This window comes from Vipera ursinii (assembly GCF_947247035.1).
Source record: "Vipera ursinii genome assembly, chromosome: 10".
NCBI classification, from domain to species: domain Eukaryota; kingdom Metazoa; phylum Chordata; class Lepidosauria; order Squamata; family Viperidae; genus Vipera; species Vipera ursinii.
The window spans coordinates 14,255,143-14,273,374 of record NC_139520.1 but is presented as its reverse complement, the minus strand read 5'-3'; the positions used below and the strand labels follow the sequence as shown (position 1 = coordinate 14,273,374).

The 18,232-nt window shown below is 40.7% G+C and overlaps 1 protein-coding gene across 1 annotated transcript; it reads right to left on the bottom strand.

Annotated features, from left to right (window-relative positions):
- Positions 1 to 802: 802 nt before the first annotated feature.
- SLC7A9 (solute carrier family 7 member 9) lies at positions 803 to 17,047 on the bottom strand (the record flags this gene model as incomplete). The annotated part of the gene is made up of 12 exons (XM_083370868.1): positions 803 to 867; positions 2,178 to 2,352; positions 3,958 to 4,107; positions 4,832 to 4,928; positions 7,352 to 7,455; positions 8,277 to 8,400; positions 9,436 to 9,480; positions 11,099 to 11,198; positions 12,458 to 12,583; positions 13,499 to 13,741; positions 14,322 to 14,469; positions 16,949 to 17,047. The coding sequence occupies 12 exons, from the start codon at positions 17,045 to 17,047 to the stop codon at positions 803 to 805; spliced, it is 1,476 nt and encodes a 491-aa protein (XP_083226994.1).
- Between the last annotated feature and the right edge of the window lie 1,185 nt (positions 17,048 to 18,232).

Below are 18,232 nucleotides of genomic sequence, written 5' to 3'. Positions count from 1 at the left end.
CTGTCTTGCATATTGCGGGGAGTGACATTCTAACCGATTTTAAGGATTGCAGTAATAAATCTCACCAGTCTTTTAAAATGCTTTGTTATCTTCCAGAGTGTACCTTGGTAATTAGATTTTGGGGCACAGTGCGGTTGTCCTCCTTATTTCTTAAACATCCAACATTGTTCGGTCCCGCAGGTAACGCTCTGCATCAACCTCATAGTTAAAGCTCCCACAGGAATGAAAACACAGAAAAGTGTAGAAAATTCCTGTCTAGGCTGTGAGGATTAGACCTCGTGCCAGGCCAATAAGCCCCCATTATCCCATCCACTACAAACTGCAAAATGCTTTTAAGTACAGAGAAAGCATTGCACTGTCTCACCTTCTCCTGAGGCCAAGGACAGACTGGTTAACTTCCTCATCTCTTAGAGGTAAACAGACCCATCATCTTTGCGTCTCCCTGCCATTTGGAGTTGGCCTCTTCTGTGTTGGTTGATGGGTGGCTCAGACACACTGTCCTGTGCGGTTGCCCAAAGGGTCATTCTCAATTGTTAAATGCTTTTCCTTTTGAATTTAGCAGTGGAAAGTCCCTCTTTCTTGATTTTTTTCCCCATGCTTGGCTATAAATCTTTAAATCACAGTGGATGCAAAAAAAATGTCCCCCTTCCTCGGTAAGTAAATATGAAAAAAAAAATCTGTAAGATCTTTGCTGTCTCCTACATATTCCGTAGGGCACCAGTGCTAAATTTTGCTTGGCAAAATTGAGCTAGTTTGAGGATCTTGTTTCTGTCTGTTTCAGCAGGAAAAATCAGATCTTTTTTCATTCACTAGCTTCTTCTGGTGGAACAACTTCCAGCAACATCTGGAGATACATGGTGATGGGCTCTGAAATAACACAGGTTATCAGAGTTACAGATATTCTATTACTTTAATATTTTCCCTTTTCTGGAGAAGTTTCAAATCGAGGTTGACTGCATGAGCCTAGTGGTGACCAAGCTAACAAGATAAATTTAGAGATCTCTTCACAAATTCTTATTTCATAGCATATTGCTATGAAGATAGCAGAGAGTAAATGCTGAGCTCATCCTAAACTAAAACTCAATGTGATTTTCTTCCCAACGTCACTATCCGTTGGTCCCAGAAATAGCAGAAAGTCAGTTCAGAATCATTGACCACCTACCCCATAAAACTACCCCGTTATGCAAAAAGCAGATTGTTCCACTGAAGTTTAATCCCATGATGTGTTTTGTAATTTAGCAAAACCTTTCAGCTTAGCAAAGTTAAGTCCTGACTTGAGCCATTTTAAAAGAGTAAGATTTCAAGTCGTCACTTAGCATAGAAACTAAGCAGCAAAAGTCTAAAGATATATCCTTGCCTAGTATTTGAGGGACAAGGATTCTTGATGTCTGACAACATGTGAAGGAACATTTAGGAGGCTGTTGTTATCAAAACGTCATTATCAAAAAAGATTAACAAATTGGACTTTATCCTATCACAGGTATAAGTGCAAATTCCATTCTGAAAAGGCAAGCATTTAATATATACTTGGATACCCACAAGTGCCACCAGTTTAAAAATAAGGAAAGTCTTCAACAATATTCTGAAGGAAGAAGTCAGAATCTCAGACAATTTTTCCTATTCTAGGAAAGAGATTATAAAAGTGTTGAATTAAGTTTCCTACCATGGTTATTTTTTAAAGACATGTGCTTGTATCAATAAAAAAATGTACCAATAAAGGAGAATAGTTGTAGCTCAAGACTGAAATGAGTCTGGTGCTCTCTTAACTTGGTTGCTTTCTTACTGACGTTTTGAAAACCAGACTAGGTAACATCAGTGCATAAAGGATGTTTCAGGGAAAGAAAATGAGCTGGCAATTAAATGTGAAATCCACCTTTATTTGGATTTTAGAACTTAGCAGGCTTGCTAATGATTCTCCAGTGGCTTCCATTTGCAATAAAGTTCAGTGAGGCTATTTATAAAACCTCCATTCCTAGGCAGTTCCCAAGCTGATTTAACTTTCCTTGCTTTGTTGATGCTTTGCTCAATTCCATTCATCCCTTATAACCTCTTTTAATGAACGTTTTAAGGACTGCATTCATTCTCCTGCTTCTTTGGCAGCAGGAAAAAAAATTCTTTAGGGAAAACTCCCCCCTTTTAGGTGGAAATTCACTATCCACGTAAAACCATGCACTTACCTGAGATTTTTTGAGCCCAGCCAAACTTATAGTGGATGAAAAGAAAGTAAAAGATAAGTCCACTGAGAATAAATAGGACACAGTACAAATATGCCAACTCAGGTTCACTTATAATAGGTGCCAAGACCAGAACGATGGCCACTAGCACCACAAGAATAGGGATGACCAGTGGTATCTGCAGGAGAGAGCAAATATGCCGTTAGATAATTGGATGTAGCTGGCAAAGCTAAACAACCCTCTTAGTTCTAGCTGAAGATACCAAACATGGTCTGTTTACACCAGCAGCTCCCAACCTTTTCTATACCCTGCACCCCTAGAACGCTTCTGATACATTCTCGCAAAAGTTCAAAATAATGGCAACGAACTATGCATATACTGTACGTTATAATTTTGAAAACCTAGTTTTTGCACCCCCTGGAATATCCTCTCATGATCACCACAAGTTGGGAAGCTCAGGTTTACACCATCGACATGCAGCAATTTGTTCCATTTGAACTTAATTTGCCTAGGCGACCCATATCTGCCAGCTGCCTGACCCTACCTGTGTTTAGCTTGGCAATGTTTTGCTTTCAGTCAAACTGGTAGCTCCAATTATCAATTGTGGAGGGCATGATCGACTTTCAAAATTGGAAGAACCCAAGAACTTCTCTCTGCATTAATAGACTTCTCATATGAAGAAGGGAGCATAGGAGTCAACTCCAACCCCATACACATTCCTTAGTTAGAATATTGAGATAATATCCAGTGCCTATCAGCTCAGATTCCCAGCAAGGATGTTGGGAAGCCAACAGTGCTTAAAGAGACTAGTTTATAAATTTCCAACAAGCTATCACTGTCAAGGAGAAACAAATAGGATAGCTGGCTTAATTTTAAAAAGGCACAGTACATTCAACCTAATACTTATCTCTGCTTACTCTGGCTAGCCATAGTATTTATTTATGGCTCAGGGCATGAGTAAGCCTATCCCAGGTATTCATTTGCAGGGCATACAGTTAGAAAATTTGCCAAGGTATTTCTTTGTTGACGGTCATATTTATCACATGTTTCAAATATCCACTTTCAGCAAAGTTATCAGGAAAAATATTTTTTCCTCAGCATAAAGCCTGGTCAGAAACATACGTGGAAGTGTTGAACTGCACTTGATTAGCAAAAGGGATGCTTTGGGTGGGCAGTTGAGATCAGAATAATAATAGAATAGCAGAGTTGGAAGGGGCCTTGGAGGCTTCTAGTCCAACCACCTACTCAAGCAGGAAACTATACCATTCCACACAAGTGGCTTTCCAGTCTCTTCTTGGAGCACCCATAACTTTTGAAGGCAAGCTGTTCCACTGGTTGATTGACATTTCCATCAGGAAATTTCTCCTCAGTTCTAGGCTGCTTCTCTCCTTGATTAGTTTCCATCCATTGTTTCATGCCTTGCCTTTGGATAAATAGGTTGACCCCTACTTCTTTGGGGCAGCCCCTGAAATATTGGAACTCCAAAATATCCAAAGAATGAGCAAGTGAGCGCTTGTGAAGCCACGCCACCAGTTCTCGAAAGCTGGAAGATGCCTTTGTGATTTTCTCAGTGCTCTGTTGATAAGCTCGATTGGAACGCTTACGATCTTCCAGATGTTGCTGGATGACAGCTTTCAGGATCCTTCCCTGTCAGGCTGAGGCGGTAAAGGAAATTGTAACCCAATAACCTTTAGGGTCAAATTTCCCATCTCTGCTTGCACTAGGAGGCAAGAAATGGTTGCCCAATGAAACCCTTCCTCCTCAGTTCTAGGGTGATACTTACTTTGATAGGCCTTTTCAGATCTTTTCTCGTAAAGCGCATAATAATCAGTCCCAAGACAGTTAAGCCATAGAAGAACCAGACCGCAAAGCTGAAGTAGTTAATGAGGGTGTTGATGTCTCCCGGGATGACGTAAAAAAATGCTACCGTGCCCTGAAAATAGAAGAAAACGAAAGGGTGTGTGTTACAGGAAGGAGTTGTGAGTTTTGCCCCGTTTTACGACTTTTCTCATCACACCCGTTAAGTGAATTGTTGCAGTTCTTAAACTAGTAGCACGGTTGTTAACAAAACTGGTTTCCCCCTTGACTTTGCTTGTCAGAAGTCGCAAAAGGGGATCACATGACACACACACACACACACACACCCGGAGACTGCAACCGTCATAAATGTGAGTCAGTTGTCAAGCGTCCAAATGTAAATCACGTGACCATGGGGATGCTGTAATGGTCGTAGGTGTAAAACGATCATAAGTCATTTTTTCCCAGTTTGAACGGTCGCTAAATGAACTGTTGTAACTTGGGGACTGCCTGTATATGATTTTCAAGAAGACGTCAGCTGTAACTGACAATTAGTTATTAAAGACGAAGGTTCCCTAACTGATTTCCAACATGCAGCTTTTTCTTAATATAAGATCATTAGAGAAACCAATGGAAGAATAAGAATTAATACAAATAAGAAATACTGCGAGATTTCAAGGATCCTCTAAAAACATTTGTCTGAAATGATATAGAGTTTCCTGCCTGAGCACGGGGTTGGTCAACGTTCCTTCCAACTCTTACTCTGTTACTCTATTAAAATTAAATTATAGAGCTAAATTTTATAGATTTTTGTTTGAAGCTGGAAATTCTTAGTTTGCTATTTGAGTTGTTATACTTACATAAAATATAACAGAGGGTGCCGGCGTTAAACGTTTAACACTGATGTAAGATAGAATCTTTAACATGTGTCCTTCACGCCCGGCTACATAAGCAAGCCTAGAAAATCAAAATATATCTAGTTTGATAACAAAATGACTGCAAGAAAACAACCAAGCGCAGATACAGGTAATCCTCGGGTTACGACCACAACGGAGCCCAAAATTTATGTTGCTATGCGAACCATTTGTTAAGTGAGTTTGCCCCGTTTTACAACTTTCCTTACCGTTGTGAAGAGAAAGATTGCATCTGTTAAGTTAATAGCAAGAAATAGAAATAGGAAGTCTTTTAAATCATCCTTTTCCCACCACAGGATAGTTGCCTCGGATTATAGTTTATATCAGGCAGCAGAAGCAACGTTTTATTTCGGAAGCAATGACAGTATCAAAGGGGACATTTTAAAAACCGATAAAACCTAGTGTTGCGTATGTAAATTGTTAATAAAGTGAAACAAAAATGAGCAAGGAGAAATGCTAGTTTTGTTCAAGACTGAATAATAAAAGGGGAAGAATCCTGGGTCTAAAACAGTGGTAGGCAACCTCGGCTCTTTTATGACTCATGGACTTCAACTCCCAGAATTCCTGAGTCAGCTGACTCAGGAATTCTGGGAGTTGAAGCCCATGAGTCATAAAAGAGCCGAGGTTGCCTACCTCTGATCTAAAACATCAATGGCTTTTCCCAGTTACTGGTTTACTCACTCCCTGAAATGGGAGGTGAGTATATCAATGCCCCGACAGCAGTCCTTTTGTTACACCTTTGCAGTGAGGCTAGTAACGTTGCTGCTGGCACCAAAAGTAGATTATTATTTTTTTACACATACTGCAGGGGTTAACTAGTAACACGGTTGTTAAGTGAATCTGGCTTTACCATTGACTTTGCTTGTCAGAAAGGTCGCAAAACAGGATCACATGACCCCCGGGGACACTGCAACCATCATAAGTACGAGCCAGTTGCCAAGTGTCTGAATTTTGATCATGTGACCATGTGGGATGCTGCAAAACGGTCGCCAGTGTGAAAAACAGTCATAGGTCCCCTGTTTTTTCAGGGCTGTTGCAACTTTGAACGGTCACCAAAATGAACTGTTGAAAGTCAAAGACAGCCTGTATTTTGGACAAAAGGCTATTCAGATGCCTCCAAGATGAATCTGTTATAATGTCAACAGTTTTGTACAAAAAGACACAAAGGCTTGAGGGCAGCGTTGCTTGACACCGGAAAGTAAGAAAAGCTCGCCCAAGCTGAACTAAATGTTCTCTTCTATAGATCTGTTGATGCTCAGAAAGAACAAAAAAACAGTCAATGCAGCGTTTTGAAGCGCACGGTGATTCTCAGAACGCTTGGATTTTTCATGGTATGCAACATTAAGATTTGGAGGCAGGAAAAGAAAAATGGCATTTAGTTGATCAACGCACTTGACAATGTCAAGATATGGAATGAATTCCGCCTCTCCAATGCGTTAAAGATCATTTTTTATTTGATTTGATTCCTTCAAGTCAATGTGGACCCTTGGCAACCATCTGGACAAGTCCCTGCAGCTTTCTTGGCAAGATTTTGAAGGATTTTTTAAAATTATTTTTTTTTGGGGGGAGGCACTGCTTCCTTTTTAGGGCTGAAAGAAAATGTGTGTCCCAAGGTCACTCAGCTGGCTTTCTGCCCAAGGTGGGACTATAACTCAAGATCCTTTGGTTTCTAGCCTGGTGCTTTAACCATTACACCCAACTGGGTCTTGCTCTAGCCTATGGTGTAATAAATGAGAGTGAAAAAAGTCAGATTTAAGCTTCTTTCGCTATATATACACATACACACACACATATTTCAGTGATCCTAATGTACCACATCCCTTTCACCAGAACTGGAGAGGTTTGAACTGATGTGGCGAAATCCTCCTTCAGACCATTAAATTTGCACAATTCTTTAAGAAAATGCTGCAATAGCAGTTTCCATGTCTTAAAAACGATCGCAAGAATTAAAGAAGACACCCCAGAAGCACAGAACCGCTCCATTGAGAAACAAGAGCTGCTAATTAAGCCACAAAATTTGTCTGTAGCTTTGTTGTCTGACCCTGCTCAAAATTCTCTTCTCATTTGCTACCGAAAAACCACCAAAGACACAATTTTCCATCCTGATGAGATTTCAGTATCGGTCTGATAGAAAACAGTTCTTGTGTTTTGTTTGGATCAGGGCTGCGGAGTTTTAAAAAGCAGCATTGATGAATGAAATATATCCAGACTGGAAAAAAGCCAGGAATATCTCAAATTCAACCTCTAGATGTTAACTTGTAAATTACAGCTTTTCATCTTTGCAAGGGCCTCACTTGGTGACAGGGTGAATTAGCTTTTGCAGAGTGCAAAATATGACACCATATTTAGTGTCTTTAAAGTAATAGCATGCATTTCTAGCTAAGTAGCAGGGGGATGCATTTGTCATGAAAGATACAGCAACTACTAGACTCTTAAAACAACCGACCAGACTGTTCTGAGTTTTACCTGCCAGATGTGAAGCAAGTCCCATTAGCTGCCCCGAGGGCTGAAAATGCCACAAAGAGAGGAACAATCCAAGAAGCGGGGTAAAGGACACGATCCCCAAATGTCTGCAGAGATGGAAGGAAAAAAAGCATCTCCCTTAAAAATGAGAACCTCGCAAAGCTGGCGGCAGAAAAACGGATACTATAAATGCACGCCTCAATCTGTATAATCCTGTGAAGAAGGGTGGGGGTTTTTTTCAGTGAGGTCCGTAGGTGTCTTCTTTACAAGTAGTCCTCAACTTAGGCCACAACTGAACCCAACATTTTTGTTACTAAGTGAAGACAGTTGTCCATCTTGCCACCTTTCTCACTCTTAAGTGAATCACTGCTGCCGACAAGATAGTAACACGGTTTGTTAAGCAAATCTGGCTTTCCCCATTGACTTTGCATGTCAGAAGGTCGCAAAATGGGATCCCGTGACCCCAGGTCACTGCAACCGACATAAGTCCGAGTCAGTTTCCAAGCGTCTGAATTTTGATCACATGATCATGAGGTTGCTGCAACAGTTGTAAGTGTGAAAAACGGACGTAAGTCACCTTTCCTAGGGCTGTTGTAACTTTGAATGGTCACTAAACGAACTGTTGTAAGTCAAGGACTATCTGTACTAAAGCATTACCCCCAGACAGCCACTTCATAATCATCTGCTGGAGATGTTCTTCAGATGATCTGGAGGACCAAACATATCCAAGCATAGCCCTTGGATATAAATTATATAATGTTGATCAAATTTGTCCACCCAAAAGATTTATTTTTTGGACAATTTAAACACAGTTCAGTTTAAATGTGTGGCCATTTTGTGTCTTCCCCCTAAAAAAGAATCACGGCTACACAACAGATAGCTACGAAGACTACAAATTTGTGTCCAAGCAATTCCATATGATACGTACCACTGCCACCGCTTGAGACTGTAACAGTTCTGTGGCTGTCATGACGGTGAAATAAGAAATATTGATCAAAAGATAACACACCGCGACCAGGGGGATTCCAATTATGATAGACAATGGTAGATTTCTAAACAATGTGAAAATATATGGCATTAATACATATGTAGATTTAAACTTGGTAGTTTCATTATATCTCCATATATTTGCAGCTGAACAAACAATACTGTATTAATAAAGAAAAGGAACTTGGTTTATAGATAGTGCTCTGCACTGCTCAGTGATTTTGATAAAGTTTGTCCTTACAGGATGCTCAAATATTGCTATTTTAGAAAAGGTGTTTCTATTTCCCATTTTCATACCCTCAAAGATTATTGATTATTGAATATCCAAATATACCATCTTCCTGCTTAGGTTTTTCTGACCTTTGGTGGATTGCATTATTAATCCATTTATTAATTAATTTTCATTAAAAGTGGGAGGTTGGGTTTACCCAATTCAAAAGATACGTCAAGCCCCTTGAGGCAGTCCTCAGATTCTTGCAGATAGCAATAGCAACAGCAATAGCATTTATATACCACTTCACAGTGCTTTATAGCAGTCCCTAACCAGTTTACAGTGTTAGCACATTGCCACACACACACACACACACACACACACACACACACACACCAACAATCTGGGTCCTCATTTTACTGACCTCGGAAGGATGAAAGGCTGAGTCAACCTTGAGCTGGTCAGGATCGAACTCCAGGCAGTGGGCAGAGTTTGCCTGCAATACTAAATTCTAACCATTGCTCTTTGATTCAGAGGATGCAGATTTATTGTAATGATAAAGAGGTTGGACCACAGAATTGTGACACAGGCTATGCGATCCGCATTGTATTTACTTATTTCTTCAAAGTTTATAGCTGCCCTACATGACATGCAACTTATTTGACCAGCTCAAGGTTGACTCCGCCTTCCATCCTTCTGAGGTCAGTAAAATGAGGACCCAAATTGTTGGAGGCAATACACTTACTCTGCAAACTACTTAGAGAGGGCTGTAAAGCACTGTAAAGCAGTATATACTGTAAGTCTAAGTGCCATTACTATTGCTATTATTTCAAAGCAGGACCCTTGATGGTGCAAGCGGAAATGTCCATTTTTAGATTCTCTACCTTACCTGTAAGGATTTTTAAGCTCTTCTGTGATATAATTAAGTTGATTCCTGGAAGAAAAGAAATACCAATAGTTACTCTGTGCAAACTGCAATCCTAAGTATGCAGATTTAGAAGGAAACCTCTACTGAATCTAATTGGAGTTAATAAACCACATCAGAATAATAATAATAATAATAATAATAATAATAATAATAATAATAATAATAATAATAATAATAATAATAATAATAATAATAGTAAGAAGAAGAAGAAGAAGAAGAAGAAGAAGAAGAAGAAGAAGAAGAAGAAGAAGAAGAAGAAGAAGAAGAAGAAGAAGAAGAAGAAGAAGAAGAAGAAGAAGAAGAAAAAGTTTTATAATAACAATAAAGTTGGAAGGGACCTTGGAGGTCATCTAGTCCAACCCCCTGCTCAGGCAGGAAACCCTATACCACATCAGACAAATGGCTGTCCAGTCTCTTCTTAAAAACTTCCAGTGTTGGAGCATTCACAGCTTCTGGAGGCAGGTTGTTCCACTGGTTAATTTTTCTAAATGTCAGGAAATTCCTCCTTAGTTCCAGGTTGCTTCTCTCCTTGGTCAGTTTCCATCCGTTGCTTCTTGTCCTGCTTTCAGGTGCTTTGGAGAATAGCTTGACTCCCTCTTCTTTGGGGCAGCCCCTGTATGATGACGGTCACGGCAATACTGTGGAATGTCCTATTCAAGTATCTCAAACAAGCCAGCTAGAAATGCCATCTAAACGTCTATCCCTGCTGGACAACCAGTAAGAAGCCCAAGTTCAAAATATAGTCTCCACTAGCATCAATTCCTCTGATATTAATGTAAACGTGTATTCTGTTGATGGTAGTTTATCCATTGTGAATTTACTGAATTCTCTTTACAGGCTATCCAAGTTAGTAGCCATCATTCTTTCCTGTGGCAACAGATTTTTCTGATGGAAAATGACTAGGAAACTAATAAGAAGATGCTACAGGCATCAGGTCTTCAGTTTGCTATAAAGTCTTCCCCATTAACTGGAGCCTTCCTGCTATATACTTAAGACACAATGTTATTTCTATATTTATGTTATTTCTATATTTTATATAAAATAACATTAGTTATATCATTTTAGTGGAGCTTCAGAAGGAAATAAAGTGTTTCCCGCTGCCTTCCCCACGCAGAAAAGGTCACAAGTTGCAATCAAGCGATCTCTCACTTAACAACAACTGTGGCCCAAAAAAGGTCGTAAAATCAGGTGCGGTCAAGCCATGCCCCACTTAAAGACTGCTTTATTTAATGTCAAATTTTCTGATCGTCAGTTGAGGACTCAGGTGGCACACCACATGCGGCTGAACTGCAACTCCTAATATTTCACATCACTGATTTTGGGACACTGAGAATTGTGGTTTAGCAACAATGCCAGGAGAACTAGTCCTCTGTGCCTGCCTTTGCTCATCTTCCAAAGCTTTTTTTAGAAGCCGTCTAAAATAGCCATTCCGGCTGAAGTTTGAGATTCTGTAGCTCCTTGTGCTTAAGTCTGGCTAAAGGAGAACAACTTTATTGTTCACCTCTGCGAAACATCCAAAAATGTAAAATGAGTTCAACTGCTGTGGTTTTCAGGTGTCCTGCTTCAAAAGTATCTCCTGGTGGGAATGATTGAAGCGGAAATTAGAAAAATGTAAATAAGTTACCATCCATCATAGGCCCAGAGTCCACTGTAGAATGCCAGGCTTATGCCACCCACAGAAATTGAGGAACTGTCAAAAGAATTGTTAAAATTTTTTGTGTTTCCTGAAAAACAAAACAAATCCTGTATAAATATGTATGCAGTAGGTGGCCCTACAAAATTTTTCTAACAATAAATCATCCAGTCTCTTGATGATGCCATCAAGATGCCATGTAGGCATTCTTTAGACTGAGCAATAAGATATAAATTATTTCAAAGCAATGCAATAAGTATTTTTGAAATATGTGTTTTCCATTGTTTATGTTGTAGAGGGGAAGGAATATCTCTCTCTCTCTCTCTCGCACACACACACACACACGCATGTACGCACAACAAGCACTCTTCCATTTTAAGTTTCAGTAACAGTTATGAGGTGTTTTTCTTCATTTACAAGGAAATTTAAGAAACAAGCATTTTCCCAGGAAAAGTGTGATACAGGTAGTCTTTGACTTATGATTGATTGCTTCGTGACATTTGAAATTACAATAGACCCCCAATTGTTACTTACAACCCAGTTCCAAAAGTTTGAAAACCAGGATCACCCTCATGGTCACATGACTGCATTTTGGGCATTCAGCATCCACACCACATTTACAGCCCTTTGCAGGGTCCAGTACTCAAATGACTGTGATTTATAAATGTTTTGCCAAAAACCAGCATTTTCTTCTGGTTTTTGGCAAAAACACCCCACAGCAAACAATGGGTTCACTTAATGACTGCCACAAAAAAGCTAATAAAATCAGGTTGATCACATGGGTGATCCATTTTATGACCATCGGGACTTACAACTGTAATTGATAGGCTTCATTATAGACATAATCTGAGAACTACCTGTATACAAGACTAGATTAGACCAGACCAGACTAGACTATAAATCCAGTCTAGGGGCGCGAGGTCTAGATCAGGCTTTTTCAATCAATTAATCAGAATAGAGTTGGAAGGGACCTTGAGGTCTTCTAGTCCAACCCCCTACTCAAGTAGGAGACCCTGTACAATTTGAGACAAGTGGCTGTCCAGTCTCCTCTTAAAAACCTCCAGTGATGGAGCACCCACAATATGAAGAACGGTTTTAGGAGATGGGTATGGCTAGTCTAGAGAAAAGAAGGACTAGGGGTGACATGATAGCAGTGTTCCAATACTCGAGGGGCTCCCACAAAGAAGAGGGGGTCATTCAGGGGATCATTTCCATTTAGCGTTCCCCAGATCTACTGGATTTCTACTCCAAAAATTCCCTATGGCCAGTCTAGCTTGAAATCCTGCATTGTGAAGACCTACTCCGTCTGGTTGCTGACAATTTGAGGGGTTATAACGTACAACGACATACCTTTGGCCAGGAGAACGATGCCACTTATAATGATAATTATGACAATCACCATTTTAGTAGCAGTTAAAATGTTCTGAAGATAGCTTGTCCATTTCACACTCAGTGAATTCAAGACTGTAATGGCCACTGCAAGACAAAGGATGATAAAATAGTTTAAAACATTGGCTTTTTCCTCACTTTTAGTTCTTAGCCCAGCCTGAAAATGTAGATGCGGACAGAGAAGGCATGTATTGTGCAATCACTCTGTTTTGTTTGTCGCATTTTATGGAGGGTCCGACGTCAACGTCATCTTTCGTTAAAACCTTCCCAAGTTTTGCCATCGTTCTTCTATATTTGTTTTTCTAACCACAAAATACTCTTTAAGGAAGAAAAGCATGGTGTTCAGATCTTTCCAGACACGTCCACTAATTTGTAATTGTAAAGAGGACAGAAAGGTAAAATTATTGCATACAGCGCGTCTTAACTACAGCATGTCTCCCAATCCATCCCTTTGTTCACAGATTTTCTTCACTAGGATGGGAAATCCACCAAAATGACATGTATTTATTTATCCCATCTTTATTCTTTTTACAAATAACTCAAGGCGAAGAACATAGCCAACACAACCATCCTCCTCCTATTTTCCCCACAACAATACGTCTGTGAGGTGGATTGGGCTACGAGAGAGAATGACTGGCTCAAAGTCAAGCTGGCTTCACAGCTAAGGCGAGACTTGAACTCACCGCCCCTTGCTTTCTAGCCTGGTGCCTTAACCGTTGGATCAAGCGGGCTCAATTATATCATCTAGAGCAGGGGTGCTCAACCTTGGCAACTTTAAGACTTGTGGACTTCAACTCCCAGAATTCTTCAGCCAGCTTTGGGAGTTGAAGTCCACAAGTCTTAAAGTTGCCAAGGTTGAGCACCCCTGCTCTAGAAAGCCATAATCTCTTTTCAGATGGGTAACACAGGCGTGTGTGTGGGGGTTCTTCTTCCATTCTCTTCCAGATCTACCTCCGCTTCCATCCCTAACTTGGTTTCCCTCCCTTAAGGCCAAAGACTCACCAATGGCTGCTGTAGCCAGGCACTTAATGACCGCCACGGGAGGCTCACATCCTGGGTAAAATGGAGCCGACACATACTCAGCGAAAGTGAGGCAGATAATGGCGAAGGCGCTGGGCTTGATGACCATGAGACTAGACCAGGAAAACAAGAACGCAGGAATGGACCCAAAGGCTTCCAACAGGTAAGGATATTCTGCTCCCGATTTGGTTATTGTTGTGCCGAGTTCAGCAAAGCAAAGGGCCCCTGAAAGTGGAGTTTCACCATTAATACCGAGGCAGACCGGGAAGTTTTATTTATTTATGGATCACATTTACATAGCTTTGCACGTATTCAAGGAATCCTGGGTGGCCAACTAAGTACATCTGGCTCCACAATGTGAGACACATTATCAACAGATGGAATTTCAACTGTATCCTCATGGCCACCATTTTGAGGTGTTGGTTTTTTTAAAAAAAAGAAGAAGAGAAAAAGAAAACCATACCCTGAAGGTACCTGCAGATGATAAGCAGAATGTCAGCAGAAATTTCCCCATTGCTAACTCTGCCACTGTAACCATTGCACCCTGCCACCAGAAGTAAGCAGCTTACTCTCTTGACTGAGCGGAGCAAGACGTGCAGCAGAGGAACAGACACCAAAAGAGGGATCAGGTAGGTTAGTGCGATAAGCCATCTTTCCGTAACCCATCAGCAGTTCATGAGGGTTGGGAGGGCAAATGTCAAATTTGTATTCCATCGCAACAGAGCCACGGAAGATAGGGTGCGAAAAAGAAGCTTGGCTTGGCTTTCTGCGCAGAAAGAAATGGAGAGCACAAGAAACAGTTTACCTAAAGTGGCCAACACTCCACAGGCTGCCCAGATAACCAAGCAAGGTCCAATCGCTCCAACATTAATCAGAACAGACTTTGGAGAAATAAAAATTCCAGACCCTATCACAGTTCCGACGATGACACATATTCCACTGATTAGACCCACCTAAAAAGGGAGGAAGGAAAAAAAAGAAAGAAAGCAAATAAATTCGAGACAGTTTGGTTAGCCAAGCATTGTTTATATGATATCGTCAGAAGTGGATCTGCAGGGGTAGTAAAGCAATAGTCAGATAGGAAAAAAAAATGAGTAACAACCATTATTTTTCTCTATGCATCTCTGTGAATCTTACACACTTGCAACTTTTGACTACAGTACAGTGCAACACAAGTCAATAATAAACAAGATGGTTAGTCTGTGCTGCTGTTTCTTTCTGGCCTTCATTCCTACCACAAGGAACTCCAAGTAGCATTCTGGAAGACTCACCTGGGTTCCAAACATAAGAACTTTTCAATCTAGAAAGCTCATCCTGACTTCAGCCAATCATTAGGGATCAGGCATGGTAGGATATGGGGGATTTTATACAGATATTGTCACCAATCATGCTACTCCATCCGCTAACTGAATTGTAATGCTTTAGTATTGTATCTGACTGCAAATTAATTGAAAGCAAAGGTCCCACTTTGGGAGATATAGCTTTAACAACCATGTCCTCCAAGTCTGTTGGGTATCTCAGAAGCTTTTATACCAGAGGAGGACCAGTGAGGTTCTGAAGATCAGTAACTCCTTCTCACTGGTCAGGGAGGAAGAGTGGGTGTGGCTTGGGTATAATATCCCAACGATGTTTGAGAGGCAGGTTCTTGCATCGCCATGTTTCAGGGGTGACTTTGGTAATGGAGAACTTCATTCTTTTCATCCACTTTAAAGGTAAAGGTTCCCCCGCACATGCGTGCTAGTCATTTTCGACTCTAGGGGCCGGTGCTCATCTCCGTTTCAAAGCCGAAGAGCCAGCACTTGTCCGAGGACGTCTCCGTGGTCATGTGGCCAGCATGACTAGACGCCAAAGTGGTCCCTATTTTTCTACTTGCATTTTTACGTGCTTTCGAACTGCTAGGTTGGCAGAAGCTGGGACGAGTAACAGGCGCTCACTGTGCTATGCGGCACTCGGGATTCGACCCGCCAAACTGCCGACCTTCTGATCGACAAGCTCAGTGTCCTAACCCACTGAGCCACCGCGTCCCTTCCTCCACTTTACACCTAGCTTTGTTTGGGGGAGGAATGACTAACGGGGCGTGGCCAGTTGTAAGAGGTCAACCCAACTTCTTGCTCAGTGCATCAGTCTGAATTAAAGCATCCCACGCATTGAGCATTCATAGATCATAATGGCTGCTGTACCTAGAAGTGGTCTGGAAGCATTTCATTGGCTTATTTGGAAAGAAAATGCCTCCGTTAGGTCTATCTTTGGCCTAATCTAATAGGACTCTATCTGCTTTGAACTAAATGGTTCTAAAACAGCTTTTCTAATCTCTTTTGTTCTAGATGTGTTAGATGGGTTCCCAATCATCAGAAACAGTAAGTGGGAATTCTGATGGAATCTCTCCAGAACATTTGTTTAGCCTTCTGACACATTATTAAGATTCTCTTAAGTGTTCAAAAAGAAAAGCAAATTCATTCCATATTTCCAGGATCAAATATGTGGTTAGCTAATTTACCTTCAGCCCAATTTGTTTCTGCTGGTAAAGTAGATCAGTTCTTTCCTATCTTTCCTAGAACCAACTATTTATGTGAAATGTATTGTTTCAATACTTGGCAAAACCAAGCCACTTTCTTTTATGGATAAGGAATGTGATGTAACCAATGCCCTGTGCTTTATCTATCTTTTCTGATACCCAAACCCACCAAATAATTAGACAGAGAAAACTCATGCATAAATCAGACTCCTGTCCTTTTCAACAATACAAATTAAGAGCTTGGGCTACCATGCAAACATTAACCCAACATTCCTGACAGCAGAAGATTTTTTAAAAAGTTCTTGTGAACTTTGGTAACCTATTCACCCATCACCTTCCTACTAATTAACGTGTTAACACGGAGAGGGGTGTGTGTGCTTGGATTGCTCTTTTGGCACTATAGAAATGGAACGTTCACCTGGTAGTGTATGATTTCTTGTTTCATGTATGATGTAAATCAAATGCTGGCATTAGGAAGGAGAAAGAAGATACTGTTTGGTTGTCCTCCCAATGAGGCTTAACAAAAGTGGAAAAGCGTTGTCACCTTTCAGAATCCATATGGATGACCCAGACACTATGACTAGGATGAGCCTTTATGGTGTAACTCAGCAAAGCTCTTGTGATCCCTGTAATGGATGCTCTTTGCTTGCCTCCTCCTTCTGTACCAGACCTCATGGAAAGATGTTAAGCCTCCCCTGCTGTTGTTGTTTTGTGGGGGGTCCAATTTGAACCTAGGTGGGAAAATGCTATACCTGGAATCGCTTGTTGATATGGAAGGTAATAAGAACAGCATTGTGCTATTATCTGCAAAATCAAAATCAATAAAGGAGAAATTGTACCTACAGTGTTGCAACCAAGGAGAAAAATTGAACTTGATCTGTAAATTACTTTAAAAGAATACATTACACAAATCTTGCCTCTTTCTGTAAGTTCGTGGATTTAGGTTTCTTGCTTGTAACCGACAGATCATCAAGAGCCTGGCTTGAACTTTGTTTTCTATGTCTTACGTTCTCCATCGGCTTTCTTAGCGTTGACAAACCTGCTAATATCAGCAATCTCTGCAAAGAGCACAAAAGTTAACAATAATTATATTAATAACCAAATGTTATCTAGATGCTTCATTAGAACTAGTTTGCTCCCTCCAGTCCTTTGATTTTAATCCAATGAAGACAAGCGGCCTAGTTACATGATGAAAACTAAGTAATTACCAGCGGATGGATGGAGTACAGCAGTTGAAAACTCCAAATTCACAAGGATCCAAAAGTGTTTCTGATAAGTCATCCTTTTCAAGCAATAATTCAGAAGGTCTGTGAAATGGAGTGAAATTCTCTCCCATTCAGACCGAGGGCAGAAAAATGCTACCATCCCTCGGAAATGTTTCTGTTACAGCGAAAGCTAAAATCTGGGGCATTTTTTCCATCTTACACGTACCATAATGTTATGTGCTCCTTTCATACAGTTATATATTTTTACCACTCTTATCCATGTACTCTGTGCCACATGCTAAATAAATAAAATAAATAAAATGAATGAATGAATGAATGAATAGGCATTTTTATTTTTATTTCCCAAGCTCATTGGTTAAGGGAAAGTTGCCTATATGGGGAGTCCTCAACTTAAGACCACAACAGCGACAGAATTTCCATTGCAAAGCAAGGTGGGTGTTAAGTGACCCAACACCAATTTTGACCTTTTTTTGCCACAATTGTTAAACAAACCACTGCAATTGTTAAATGAATCACGTGGCTTCTTCCCCCATTGATTTTGCTTGATGTAAGCCTGCTGGGAAGGTTGCAAATAGCAAATATGTCACACACAGACACACACACACACACACACACACACCACTGGGATGCTGCAATCCTCGTAAATACCCAGTGGTGGGATTCAGCCAGTTCGCACCACTTTGGCAGAACCGGTAGCTAATTTTTTGTTGCCCAGGCCCAGAACGGACTTTCGGAAGCGGCATCCACACAGAGAACTGGTTGTTCACATATTTGAATCCCACCACTGTAAATACCGTATATGCTGGTTGCCAAGCGCTCAAATTTTGATCATGTGACCGTGAGGGTGTTGCGATAGTCCTAAGGGTGAGGACTGAAAAAAAATCTGCTTTTTTCCAGTGCTAGCTAAATGAACGGTTGTAAGCTGTGGAGCATCTTTATACATTCTCAGCATTTCTGCCGTGAGAAACTCCATCA